Raw genomic sequence first — 15,463 nt, forward strand, 5'->3', positions numbered from 1 at the left:
AAACGTGGAGTTAATGCAGTCTGCCTGTTAAGACCCCGGTTTAATGGTAAAACAATTAATCTAACTTAATAATAAGACTCTTCTCCTCTTTCTGCTGATTCTGGGCACCAACATTGCGAAAATCGCATTTTGCGGCCACCAATTATCTTGTCTTTTACTTTCGCGTCACATTTTCACAATGAAAAACTATTTGATAATAAACACCATTTCCTGTGAAAAGTAAACCTTTTATCGACAATTCCTACCCATAAATGTAAAAATACTGTCTTGTCTAATCCAGGGGTGAAATTAACATGAAAAACACTTAGACGCTTTCACAAGGATAGGTGAGCATGTAAATACATTATCTGCATATATTTATTTTTTTTTTTACTTGTAGACGGACGTCAGAGAGGATCCTCTCCATACCGTCCGTCTTAAAAAAAAAAAAAAAAAAAAAAAATCACCTCCATCTGAAGGTGCGGCCCTGAGGGGCTGTCATTCGGTTCCTGGACTGAGCCGATGACGTAATTGTCGACTCCTTCTTTGACCTTTTCCGTATTTGGAGAGTTGGCAAGTTAGCAACGGGGCTTAAACTTGTCTGTAATCTTGTGTTAAGATTGAAGGGTAGCCTCATCCTGTATCCAGTCTTTAAAAAAAAAAAAAAAAAAAATCCGGCAGCAACAAGACCAGTCATATACCGGCACTCACCACCACCACCACCTCCATCATCGTTGCCATGCCAACAATCACCAACACCACCACTATCACCACCACAGTCACCGCAACAAGATCATCGATCTCCATCACCAACAAGACAAATCACATACCACTACTTAACACCACCACTACCAACACCACCACCACCACCTCCACCACCATCGTCGTCATGCCAACAATCACCCATCACTACCACCAGCACGACTATCTCCACTAGTCACTGCAACCTGAACACATTGCAGACCACGCGTGTATATAGTATACATATTATGCATTAAGGACAAGTAAATACGTCCGTCGTTTGTGAAGAATAGGACGAAGATTGTTTATCCCAAGGCAGCAACTAGTAGCCGACAGCTCACACAGTGTGTAAAGGTGACCCTGAAAGAGGAGGAGGAGGAGGAAGAGAGGAGGAGGAGGGAGAGGTGCAAGCTAAAATGGAAAGTCCCATCCGGCAAGGAAGGGAGGTGTGTTGGGGGGGAAGGGGGGATCAGACTGAAGGGTGGGGGGGACGAGGGGAGGTGCTGAGGGATTTACGAAATCCTATGATGGCATCTGCAAAGAAAGGAAGAAATAGTGCTTAAACCTAGACTCTTGTTTTTGTTTTCTTTCCGCGAAGAGGAATTTGCTGAAGTAGCCAAGAGAGAGAGAGAGAGAGAGAGAGAGGGGTGGGGTGTTGGGGTGGGGGAAGGGATAGCCTAGCGGCGTCAAGCAGAACAAAATCACTAAAAATATTCACTCAGGGTAACCGGGTGAATGTCCACCTTACAGAAGACTACGGGTGGGTCACCCCTCCCTCCTTCCCCCTCCCTCCCTCCCTCCCTTCCCAAGTATCGCCGGCTCGAATCCCGCAACACTCCTCGAGGCATTCCCATAGATTTGTCTGAAAAGGCAATGTCCCAGGGTAGTTTTTTTTTCTATTGTGTTAGTGTTGGTTTAGTGTTGATCTGTTTCTGTGTCGCGGGTTGTGGTAATAGGAGGAAGAGACAGAGGAAGAGGAGGAGGGGGGAGCAGTTACCGGCTGAGACCGAAAGCCAACCCCTCAGGGCTGCACCCAGGTGAGGTTTGTGATGTATACCAGAAAGACGACTTCCTCGGACACAACTAGTTCCCATATACGCCGGTAGAGGGTTTCGTGTATGGTATTCAGGTCATTCCCCCCCCCACCCATACCTTGTGACAATGGGTCTGTGATAGCTGAAACTACTTGCCCCATGAACAGAGGTCAACATTTCTTCTCAATTTTCACTCCATTTCATATTTTCTTTCATATTGCATCTTCTCATTTCGGTTTTCCTCTTACTAACATTTTTTTCTTCTTTCTGCCTTTCTTTTGCAACTATGTCTCCAACCATTATCACCCCGGTGTTATTGGTTGATATAGACGGTGTTTTCATCTTCAGATCTCTTGCCACATGTCTCCAAAGCCATGAACTAAGACACAATAAACATATTTTAAAAACGTTCACTGCCAATAGCCCCTTTATATACACGACTACCCCCTGTATTTTCCACAGAATTTTCTTCCTTTTTCTTCCTGGATGATCTGGACTTAGGAGATCCATGGTCCATGGTCTCAGTGACCACAAGGATATCATTTGGTTCTCCTTAGACATTCTGTTTGTATCACCATATTGTCAACATCTAGACACTCGACTTACGAACGAGTTACGTTCCGAACAGCCGTTCGTAACTCGAAACGTTCGTAAGTCGATATTCAACTTAATTGTAAAGGTACTCAGATCTACATGCATAAGTATGATATAATGCATGTTTTCTTATCCTGAAGCACATTGCTAATGATACATAAAACCAAAACATACAATTGTCTATCAACAGTTCAAAATGTCGACAGTATGCTCATCCAAAAGAATAGATATACGTAGAAAGTGAACCACATTTATGACATCAAAATTAGTTAACTTGAGTATTCAGAATTGCGCTTATTCCTGGTAAGAAGAAAAAAAACGGGTATGATTTTGATAACGCCACATAAAAGAAAACGGAATGTAAGAAGGGCTTGCGAGTGTTAGTGAGTCCAGACCTTAAATCCAGGAATCAGTGTGTTAATACCAGGAGTAGGGTTAAAAGGGGATTAGGATTGATTTCTAGGACAGTTACAAACAAAAGTACAGAGATCTAACTATCTGGCGATAGTTAGAGCCATCCTTGACTATGCTGTATAATTTTTTAGTCTCCGTCCTATAGAGTGGATATTAATTCACTAGAAACAGTACAGAGAAGAATAACCAAAATGATACAAGGGTTTAGAAATGTACTTTACGAAGATAGACTTAGACACCTTAACTTACATTTTCTAGAAAGGTGTAGAGTATGGGGTAATCTGATAGAGGTGTTCAAGTGGGTCAAGGGTTTTAACTCCTAATGGGTTTGATTTGGACAATTTTAGATTTAAGAAGGAAATAGGCAAGAACTGGTTTACTAATAGAGTGGTTAAGGAACGGAATAGACTTAGTAACCATGGAATGAGCGTTGAAACAATAGGTTGTTTTAGAGAATTTTATGGATGGGAATGGCAGGTGGTAAGGGACATGGAACTGCTTAGTGTAGGCCTTACGGTCTCTTGAAGTCACCTTCATTCTTGTGCTTATATGCATGAGGTTATGTTAAACTTTGATTCCTGTGAGGTTTAATGTTATGTTAATTATTAACAACGAAACCATTGGGAAGGAAAACGAAGTTTCTTGAAAAGACTCAACAAGAGCTTACCGAACGGACCTCTTTCGAAATAGCGTACGCTGTCCGTATCAGTCCAATTACGTTCTCTGAGCGTACGCCCGAGACCTCAGCGTACGGACCGTAAAAAAAAAAAAAAAAAAAAAAAAAAAAATCGTTACGATTCTTCAGCTCTCGGCCGCTGAAGGAACGTATCCTGAAGTTTCAGTAGCATATTGAAGTTGTACAAGAGAAGCGTACGAACGCGGCGACCTCTCAGCGTACGATTTTGAAAAACAAACACAGAATTGGCCACCCGACCTTCTCGTTTGAATAAAATCGCCTGACGACATCTGGAATGAAAAGTACATTAACAGTAAGTTCCTCAAAGGTTAGAATCAGTCCTGAGAGAGGGAGAGAGAGAGAGAGAGAGAGAGAGAGACTGGGAGGGAGGGAAGAGGAGGAGGTGGCACATTGGAACCGTGCCAATGCTCAGGGCGATGTCCAGGCTCTTATCCAGGTCGCCGGCAGGCGATTTTATTCATCTCCGTGGTCTGTCTGAAGATCTTCGTCCAATGACGACGATTCCCTGCCGTACCGGGTGGTCCCCTTTCCCTTTCATTCCTGTCGCCAGACGATTTCATTACTTTACGTGCCAAACCCCCCCCCCCACTTCGGTGACGGGGAGATTATGGGAGGAGGGAGTGAGGAGGAGGTGACGGAGGAGGAGGAGGAGGAGGGAGACGAGGTGATGGAGGAGGAGGAGGTGATGGAGGAGGAGTAGGTGATAGAGAGGTGGAAGAGGAGGAGGAGGTGGCTGACGAACTCGGTTACTTCAGCTGGTTTCTACTGATGCCAACCTTCCTCTCTCTCTCTCTCTCTTTTGTCTCTTTAAACAATCTCTCTGTCTCTTTTCGCTCTTTCTCTCTCTCTCGTCTCTTTAAGTAATCTCTCTTTCTTTTCGCTCTTTCTCACTCTCTCTCTTGTCTCTTTAAATAGTCGTTCTCTTTTCTTCGCTCTCTGTCTCCTTTGTCCCTCTTTATTTTCGCTCTCTTCCTCTCTCTCCCTTCCTCCCCGTCTCTCTCTTTCCCTTACCAGTTCTCTATCTCGATTACAAATCAGGATTCGAACCTGACAAGGCCGGGACGCGAGCCCGGCATGTTAAACACCTTACCACCACGTGTCGTCGTCGTCTTATTGGTAACTGGAAGTCAGTGACTCGTTAACCTTTTTTTTTTTTTTTTTTGTTATCTTTTCCTTTGGTAGGTTTTATTTTTAGCGACCTCTTTTTGGTTCTTATCTTCTTTTTGTAGGTTTTTAATTTTAGCTACCTCTTTTCTATTTCTTCTTTTTGTAGGTTTTATTTTTAGCGACCCCATTTTTCTTTTCTTCCTTTTTTTAGACTTTATTTTTAGCGACCCCTTTTTTTTTCTTCCTTTTGTAGGTTTTATTTATAGCGACCTCGTCAGGTTTTTCCTTTCTTCTTCCTTTTGTAGATTTTTATTTTAGCGATCACGTCGTGTCTCTTCGTTTTAGTCATGATTTTTAGCGACCTATATATATTTTTCTTCTTTCCTTTCTATCTTGGGTTGTCGAGCTGTTAGGTCGTTCAATCTAAAAGAAGAAAATAATAGGAAAAAACATAAAATCCATAAAGAAAAGTGGGAAAAAGTAAAACAACTGAAACTATCGAAACACCAGAAAATATAAAAGAAAATGAGGAAAAATGAGACAATTTAAAAAATAGTCGAGAAATAGAAAATGGAAAAATATATACATATATATATATATATATATATATATATATATATATATATATTGGAAAAATGTAAAATAGACAGACAGAGAGAACAACAAATGAAATGTGCATATTCATTACAGAATATACATACATACATATATATATATATATATATATATATCATTATACATATATATATATATATATATATATATATATATATATATATATATATATATATATATATATATATATATGCCTATATCGGAAAAATGTAAAAGAGAGACAGAGAAAGAGAGAGAGAGAACAGCAAGTGAAATGTGCATATTACAGAATATAAAACAAAAAAATAAATTAATAAATAAACAAATGAATAAACAAATTCCACATTTAACCTTCTAACTGATAATGGCTTAGCGGCTATCTCAGCACCAAGGGCAAAGGTGGCGCCTCATGGCTGGATCACCAAACGGCGACCGGTTCGATTCCCAAATGGCTGAGCCCGGCGGGTGATTTCATTCGTCCAGGCGAAGATGAGAGACTGAAGCAGGACTTTATTCACACCCTGTAGTGTGTGTGTGTGTGTGAGTTTGAAAATAGTGACACAAAATTCGGTCCAAATGTGAAAGCCTAATTCACCGCCAGGCTTCCACGTGCGGGATAGCATAACACAAAAGGCCAACGTCCTGAGTCGCAGTGTAGCGTCTCCTGGCGTCATCTGACCTTATTTTAAGAGCCTCACAAGGTTGAGTCACAATTCATTCCAGATTTATGTGTACAAGACGGAAGTGATTGGTGAATATTACAAATCTGTTGATCTTATACAGTAGTTTTCCTCGATGTAATAAGAAAAACGAGTGCCAACATGAGAGGAATGTCTGCTGAGCAAGAAAGGGAGTAGGCAACGGCTAGGGGTGAGTGAAGGATGTTTGTGTATGGATGATATTTTGACGCAGCCTGAAGGGATCCCCTCATCCCCCATCTTCTCCATTTTCCGTATGAGGGGGGGGGGGTCGCCGTCAAATTGAAGCGTCCTTGCTATGGGCAGGGATGACCCGTCATCCACGAGGAGCTAAGAGGAGAAAGGGGAAAGGGTAATGGACGGAAGTGGGTGCGTGCTTTTGACTTGGTTACATCTATAAGGGAGATATAGACCTTTCTCTATATATATAGATAGCCAATAGTATAAGTGCGATCATTCTTCCTTCTTATGGCAGTCTCTCGGTGATAGACGATGACTGTGCTCCGGTGAAGTGTGATGGTTTGAGTGAGGCTGGTTTGTGATGCTGTAGTTTCTGGCGTTATGTGAGATAATTATGTTTCACACACGCACACACACACACGTACGTACATGGGGGTATTAATAATTATCTTCTTTTCGAACGCAATTTTAAAAGAGTATGTTATCATCATCATGATCATTATTGTCATTATTATTATCATTACGATTATTAATGTTGGTGCTCTTCCTTTCGTTATGATTATCATCGATACGCTTTATTTCTTATACATGTTCTGTTTTCCTCTCTTTCAGAATGCAGCATGGACTATGTGAACGCACCCCACGTGGTGGCAATGGTTGGTTTGCCCGCCAGGGGCAAAACGTACGTGGCCATGAAGTTGGCTCGCTATCTCAACTGGGTCGGCATTGCTACCAAGGGTAGGTACTTACACTTTGTCCTCCAAATCCTTCACAAGGGGGGGGGGGTCCCACCTCAAGGGATTTATTTATTTATTTATTATTTTATTTTATTTTTATTATTTTTCTAGTGGAGTGACTAATTTTCGTTTCATGGCGTCCTGTTTTCCATATCAAGAATTTCTGGCTAAATCCAGTCTATTTTTATTCAACACTGGGGACCTCTACTAGCGTGTATATTTATTATGTTAATCTATTTCACCTTATAAACTGGAATATACTCTGATGATGTCAGGCATGGGAACTTGCCTGTTTTTGCCCCTCCACTATTTTTTATTTTTATTTTTCTGTTGTCTTTGATTTCGTTTATCTTAGGTTAGGTTAGGTTAACCTAACCTATCCTAAGATAAACAAAATCAAAGACAACAGAAAAAAAGTAGTGGTGGGGCAATAACAGGAAAGATCCCAGTCATGTTTACATGTTTATTACGCCTCCGCCCGCCAGCCCGCTCTGTGTTTTTGTTTACATCATTGATACCTGCGGTTCTAAGAACCAGACGACATTTCAAGTCTTCGCCAAGATTGCCGTAGTCAGTGAAGAAAGCGTGCAAGAGGCAGGAATATATATACAATATAGTACCAAACTTAGAGATGGGATAGCGAAGAGGCATATTTTTCTAATAAGAATGAAAAAGTGATGGAGAGATGAAAATAAATAAATAAAAATAGTTGAAAGTGGAAATGGAAAAGGAAAAGAAATTTATATTAAAAAAATAAAAGCAAAAAAAAAAAAATGTCAGGAAAAAAGAAAAAAGAAAAAGAAAAATGAGTTTCAACTCGCAGCTATATTGTCCAACTTAAAATGTCGTGTTGTCGCCGGAAGTCACGATTATATATATATGTATATAACACGATATCGTAAAATAATAGAAATATGATCAAACAAATCGAGAGAAAAATCGCTCGGAATGATGGAAAGTTATCAAAGTAATTTTCGCTCCTGATTTTTTTTCCTCTGAATTTGGGAGATTTTCCCCACAGTTGAATGAAATCGCCAGGTACCAGATAAAAGAGAAAACTATGAATTGTGTAGTGAAAGGAAATTGATAGAAATAAAGAACAACGTGTGTATATGAAATACAATGAAGTATGGTTTTCTTTGCACACACAACCGTGAGTACCTATAATATTCACAAAAATAAATATATAAAGAATTATGTTAAAATTTACGAATATACGTATATAATCAAGTAACTGCTACATTCAGTCTTTCTCACAATTTAGATCTTGAAACCACATTCCAATGAATGACGAAACGACACAAGCTTCACTAATACTGTTGCAATCGGTGATGCGACAAAGGCTCACAAAAACAAAAGCTCAAGAATCAAAATATTTCACGATAAAAGCTCACACGACATAAAAATTCACCCTTTATAAAATATTTAAAAACTCATATTTTGTGCACATTTATACTGTAGTGTGTTTTTTTTTTATCGTACTCGAATGCAGTGACTCGTTTGTCCTTTACACATAATGCATGGTATATTGACAATACAGGTGTGAAATATTTTATAGAAATATCATATATAACTTCAGTCGAATATAGTGCATTGTTGCTGCTAAAATAGAAGCTCTGGTGAACTACATTCCACAACAACAAAACAAATATTCAGAGTATGGAAGTGCTAATGCATTCCACGCAGTAACGTAGTTGGTAATCCCTACCACCTACCCCACCTACCTGCCCATCGTTGCGTTGCATTTGGTGCATGCTGACTTGGGCTTAATCCTAACGGAACCCTCCACCAATAAAGTCTTGAAAAAATTATTTTGTAAGTCTGTGAGGTTGAAGAAATAATTATTCAGGCCCTCACATGCGTTGTCTGCCCTGTCCCGTTTCCCCCACGCAGGTGCAAATTCCACATACGAATATCAAATCGTAATGGAATGTTTCTGACACGTAATGATAGTGGACGAGAAGGTTGCATTTATCATTTCTGAACACGAAAAAGATTATTACACCCTTTATTCTCTATGATGTGCCCTAAGAATGTTAACGGGTATCTGGGAAATAATTTCAGAGAAATTTAGTAGCAAGGTAACATATAAATGAATATCATAAATATACATTTAAATAAAATAATTAGAAATAAGTAATGGGCCTCCCGTAATTAGAAGACTGCATGATTGTTGTGCTCAGAACAATAAAAAAGAGAAGGTATCTGGTATAAGAGAGGGACATTCCAAAAAAGAAAAGACAATAGGCCTAAAACTAACGAGAAATATTTTTTTCCATACAGATACATAAACTTTTGATAGTTGATAGCTAAATAAAGATATACAAACCCAAGATTGACAAATGGAAAAAGACTGAACAGTGAACAAAAGTGTAGCTATTTTACTGGGTGTGTACAGTCAGGTAAATATATAATTATTCAGGCCCTCACATGCGTTGTCTGCCCTGTCCCGTTTCCCCCACGCAGGTGCAAATTTCACATACGAGTATCAAATCGTAATGGAATGTTTCTGACACGTAATGATAGTGGACGAGAAGGTTGCATTTATCACTTTTCTCGTCCTCTTTTTTTAATAGCACTGAAGAAGAGAATGGCTAATTTTGTTCACATTCAGAATCTGCTAACCAATGTGCAGATGTTACATAGCTACCAGGCGCGGATCCAGGAATGTTAATTGGTGGGGGGGGGAGGGAGCGAACCGATAACCGATACTTGAAACACGCCGATATTTTAAACCCAAGAAAAATGCTGCTGGCTTGGAGATTGGTTCAGAAACCTAAGTCTGTTTTGCTCGTAATTGAATGTAAAATCATATATAATTCACAAATATAATTCAAATCATAAACTCGCACAAAAAAGTGTTTATCCAAGGAGAATCAAACTCGAGATGAGTGAACAAAGGTAATGGACCATTAATTATCACTGTTCACTGTTCTTCATACTCGGGCGTTGGGGGGGGGGGGCCCCCCCCTTGTATCTGCGCCTGATAGCTACATCAGTGAGCGCAAATATGTGGAACCTGTGCAACTAAACAAAAGTCACACTGACATTTGTCAGGATAACCTTTTCCTAGACATACCAAAGTATCTGTTGTATCACTTTCTTGTATATCAATCACTTAATCAATTGCCCTAAGTCTCTCTTGTGAGAGACCTATGTAAATGTCACTTATTGTAGGAATTTTGCCCTGATTATATATTTTTTCTTTTTATAATAAAAAAATAATTAAATGTATAGTCTATCCAGTTTGTGTCCGTATCTACATAATAGGTTTACACATGAAACATTCTGTAAATGAGCATTTTCATTATTAGGACAGTTTTTTTTATGCGCTTTTTTTCTTTTAGTTTTCAACGTGGGCGACTATCGGCGACAGGCCATCGTCGACTACCAAGGTCATGACTTCTTTGATCATACCAATCGTGAAGGCAATGCTATTAGAAATAAATGTGCTCTAGATGCTTTGCAGGTAGGTTATGAATGTTGGCATGTGCCTGTTCACTTAATTTTATTTTGTTAATATTTTTCTCTCTCTCTCTCATACTTTAACTAATTTCCGATCCCATGTAGTAGATCAAGTTTTTGTGAGGGTGAAATTGATAGAAAACCATGTACATACTAACATAGATGTAAAATATTGAATCTTGTCTGTACTCACATGAGTACAGTATGTATATTGTATACAATGTGACATGTAATATACAAATGTAAAGTATTGAGTTGCACATTTAATAGAAAAATTGCTGCTAGGTAATGCCCTTTTGTAGTACATACTTTTCTCTTGTAGGATGTGTGTGAATGGTTGCAGTCAGGCGGAATGGTAGCTGTTTATGATGCTACCAACACTACCCGAGCAAGACGAGAGCTCATCCATCAAGTGATCTGTCACCAAATGGGTTTCAAACTGTTTTTCCTTGAATCCATTTGCAGTGATCCAGAGATCATCAATACAAACATCATGGTATATATTAGTTACTTTTTAAGTGTTGGTTATTTTATTTTATTTTACAAGAGACTTACTTAATATTTGTATCTTCACTTACATTCATTATTAATGAAGAATAGCTGAAGTTATATCATTCCATGTTCCCAACACAAACTTGGAAAAAAAAAGGAGACAGAGTCAAAGTGATTGAGTTTCTGGACCTGTTCCAGAGACCAGTGAGTGGCAACAGTGTTCTATCAAGGGGTTATCTTACTGTTGAGAGTTTGAGTAAAAATTATTTCGATTATAATATTTTATTTTTCAAATTTCCGAATATCAAATTATCTTTTCATCATATGTAGCAAAGCTGAATGATTAACTATGCAATTGTAAACCTATGTGAATGTTAGACTGTTTAGATGTTCTTAGAGAAGTCTAGATTTATGTAAGTGAATTCATATTCTAGTTATTCACATGGATTTAGGATGTGGGAGGAAAAATAGCCTAATGTGATAACCCCTTTAGTGTGTTTACTCGATTATAGTATACAGGGAAAGAGCTATGTTTATGTTATGGGGTTCTTTCTTATTTTCCACTAATTGTACGTAGTTCTTGGTTCCAGCTTGGGCTATATCATTGTATTCTGGGGGTTAAAGCAATTATTCTATGAGTTTATACAGCTGTAAAAAAAGCTGTATTTTTTCACATTCTTCAGACGTGTTTTTTTTTTCAATGTGTTCCCATAAATAGAAGCACTCGTGTCCAAGAACCAAGAGATTGTGTCAGTTTTATGCGTTCCCTCCAGTGACCTGAAATCTGAAGTGAAATCATCCCATTCTCCTCATGTGGAATTTGTCACTGATTTACAGTAGTAGGAAGGGAACAATTGCAAGTTGTCAGTTCTCCTTATGTCAAAAGTTGGATGATATGCATTGGAAGTTGGAAGTGGTCATGGGCTTGCTCTGGGGACTGATTGTCAGCCACCAGGGCTGCATCTCTAGATGTAGGTGAGGGTGTTGATGGGTTCTGAAGACAGGTTGCATGGAGATTATTCTCTGACGAGTTAATCACCATATGAGGACGGAGCCTTTATTTGTATGACGTTTTGCTTATTACAGCTTTTTCAAGTACAAAAAAAGCTGTAAGAAGCGAAACGTCGTACAAATAAAGGCTCCGTCTTCATATGGTGTTTAACTCACCAGTCTTGTTGGCAACTGCTACTTTCATGGAGATTATTCTCTCTGATACCTGTCTTGCGGCACCACCAAATGCACGTACCCGCCATTCGCTACTCCTGGCAGCATTCTTTGCCATTGTTATTGTGATGGATTTGGTTTAACGTCACAAACTCCCCCCTATAGGGAGCCTAGAACAGTGCCCCTTACAGTGGACTTTGTAGCGTGGAATTTAATGAACCATGCCCTTAGTTCAACTTGCCCCGAGCAGGATTCGGATCGCCATCATCTCGACCTCTGTCGCAAGTAACGACGCCCTAACCTGCTCGGCCAGCAAAAAGAATAAACAGTAACTTGTCTATATCTTTGATCGGACTTTAGCTTTTGTTTAGATATATGTCACAAAAACACAAATTAGCACAGAACTTGGTTGTTGATATGCAAGCCTTGAGAATAGTTGGTTGTTGATATGCAAGCCTTGAGAATAGTTGGTTGTTGATATGCAAGCCTTGAGAATAGTTCACACTGGGGAAATGAAATAAATATCAATCTCAGGGGGGGGGGGGCTCAACTGGCCCTCCCTGGAGTTTAGCATTTTTTTTAACTTCCACATTTACTTGTAACTACCCCCACCAAATTGGTGTGGTAGTTACTAGAAAATGTGGAACTTAAACATTTGAAAAATTCCAGGGTGGGGGGTCTGTATCTATATACCAAGGACTGTTTCCCCTTTACAAGGGGGGTAGCCAGTTCAAAAGGCAAGTATCCACTCCCACCCATTCCACAATATTAAGATAGATATATACAGGAATACCTCGCTATATGACCGAGTGCTATAAAGTAGGTAAAACAAATGTTGGGTGTATCCGAAAGCCCCAAGAGGCAAAAATTGAGGGGAGGGAGGTTGGCAGGGTCTATGAACACAACCCTCCCCCTATTTACAAGTAAAACCCATCTCGATATACAAATTTTTGCATTGTGACCAGTCAGCTGGGAACACAACTCAGTTGTATAGTGAGGTATTCCTGTACTCCAATTTCTGTTTTGTTTAGATCATTTATATTTTCTCCATTTATTAGTGTGAGCTTTTCTCCAGATTCTCTCTTTTTTTTTTGACAGGAGTGCAAAGTGACTAACCCAGACTATGCAAACATGGAGAAAGAAGATGCGGTAAAGGACTTCCACAAACGTATAGAGCACTACCGTGGTTGTTATGAGGAACTTGATGAAGAACTGGAAAAGACTTACAGCTTCATGAAAATTTATGACACAGGTGTGGTAAAAAGAATATATAGAGAATTGCAGCATTTCTTTCCATAAGGAAACTCATTTGATGATGTATGTGAATTCTGGAAGCAGTTGGATTTGAATTATTGGGTTTAAATCTCAAGATTGCTTTGGTGAAATTCATCTTACTGATTAAAGTTAGATAAATTATATTATAAAGTGTTGGCAGTGAAGAGGTTATATTGTAAAATTAATTAGTGTACACAAAAGTAGTCCATTAGATGAAAATTGTGCATTGTGTTGGTAAATGTAAAAATCTAGGATGTGGCTGGGGTCTTGTACACAAAATTTATGTAATAGATTAGGGTAATAACAGTACCATCACATGCAGGTACATGTCATTGATCCCAGTGGTCCTAAGTATAGGTACAAGTAATGTCTGTTTTCAATAACTTTATAAATTTTCACTTTTTGTTCATAATTTTGTTGGTTGCATATGAAATAGTGGTGAAATAATTCAACTTTAATTCTACTTTGGAAATTGCAGGGAGGAGGGTGGTGGTGCACAAGCAAGAAGGACATATTCAAAGTCGCATTGCATACTACTTGATGAACATCCACATCACTCCACGATCCATCTACCTCACAAGGGTATGTTCACGCTGCCTTTTCTCTTCATGGATTTTGTTGCAACATACCTACATGCATACACACATACATATCCCAGAAGGCCTTTTTCCCCATATAAAAGGGTGACACAATCAAAGTATACACTCACAAGTGACAATGAAACCTATCTCAAAATTTGACACTGACTACAAAGAGCTTCGTCCTCAATATCGAGGGATGCTATGATGACACTCGCTGTATACCCATCCCATACCCATCAGAAAACCCATTTGTGTCCCATTTTAGCATCTTTAGGATGAAAAATCATCCCTGAAGCCATGCAGCAAGACACAACACTTCCACAGCAGGGCCCAATAGCTGGAGCTAGTTTATCCTCACCACCTTGTTATATAGGGACATCCTTCTCCCCCCACACAACTATCTATCAATATACCAAGGATTTCTTTCCGTGGTAGCCAAGTCAAAGGCACACACCCACTCCAATCCATTCCACTCACATCCACAACCCTTGTTTCCCTCTCTCATCTTAGCTCCTTGTAGATGAAGGGTTATCCCTGTCTCCTGCCCAGTGCTTGGGTCTGAAGCAATGTAGCAAGACACAGCACATCCACAGCGTGGCTGCTTCACTTCATTTGTGACACCCGATCTCCATCCCCCCATGTGCAGAATAGAGAAGATGGGGGAAAATTTCCTTTGGGCTACATCAAAATATCATCCACACACAGCCCCCAACTTTCACTTAAGAAATATATGGAGCAGACAAAAAAGAGTATTCCTTTGGGCCACATTATTTCTTTGTTCATTTACGGGTACATTCCATTCACTCCTATATTGTGTACCCTCTGCCTTGCTCAACAGGGTTATATTGAGTAATGTGGATTGCTTGCATGGATTTTTTTATTTTTTTTATTTAGCAGGTGTTAGTTATTTTCTTGAATACATAATAAAATTTGAGGTATCCAACTTGATTTAATATTCATATGGTATTTATTTTTTCATTAGCATGGTGAGTCTGTCTATAACCAGCTAGGCCGCATTGGAGGGGATTCAGATCTCTCTCACCGAGGCTTTCAATATTCCAATGCTCTGGCAAAGTTCATTGAAGAACAGAAGATTTCAAACCTCCGAGTGTGGACGTCGTACATGAAACGAACAATACAAACAGCAGGTGGCATCAGTGCCCCACAGGAGAGGTGGAAGGCTCTCAATGAAATTGATGCCGTAAGTTTTATTTTCTAAGGGGAACCATAGAGGGAACCATCATAAAACTGGGGGTGTATTCTCTTTTGGCACATAGGTATAGTCAATTCACCTAGACATGGCTGGGCATGTTTGGATGGGTGTACTGAGGGCATTAGTGGAAAATTAGATTTTGTGTTTGTTAAGGTACTGGACAGGTGTTGTGTAAAAAAAAATTTTCTTTATATATATATATATATATATATATATATATATATATATATATGTATATATATATATATATATATATATATATATATATGTATATATATATATATATAAATATATATATATATGTATATATGTATATATATATATATGTATATAAATATATATATAAATATATATATATATATAAGGCAGCAGGTAAATCTAACAGGGTGGAAACATAGTGCACATGAAACCTTGATATTTTATGTCTGCCATAAGACTTTGAACTCAAATTGCATGTAGTGCCTTGGAGCCAGCTAGAGCTCTCCTCATTGGTAATCT

General features: G+C 38.9%; 1 protein-coding gene across 2 annotated transcripts in view; it reads left to right on the forward strand.

Moving 5' to 3' along the window:
- The window catches only part of LOC143035773 (6-phosphofructo-2-kinase/fructose-2,6-bisphosphatase 1-like), a 117,238-nt gene that overhangs the window by 66,790 nt on the left and 34,985 nt on the right, over nt 1-15,463 (forward strand). For both annotated transcript variants that reach the window (XM_076202715.1, XM_076202714.1), the window contains exons 2-7: nt 6,651-6,776; nt 10,123-10,244; nt 10,563-10,736; nt 12,995-13,148; nt 13,650-13,753; nt 14,735-14,953. In XM_076202715.1, the coding sequence (XP_076058830.1) occupies nt 6,651-6,776; nt 10,123-10,244; nt 10,563-10,736; nt 12,995-13,148; nt 13,650-13,753; nt 14,735-14,953 (899 nt within the window). The remainder of the gene's footprint in view (nt 1-6,650; nt 6,777-10,122; nt 10,245-10,562; nt 10,737-12,994; nt 13,149-13,649; nt 13,754-14,734; nt 14,954-15,463) is intronic.

Source organism: Oratosquilla oratoria, chromosome 19, assembly GCF_046742065.1.
Source record: "Oratosquilla oratoria isolate Oo_2021 chromosome 19, ASM4674206v1, whole genome shotgun sequence".
In the NCBI taxonomy this organism is placed as follows: Eukaryota; Metazoa; Arthropoda; class Malacostraca; order Stomatopoda; family Squillidae; genus Oratosquilla; species Oratosquilla oratoria.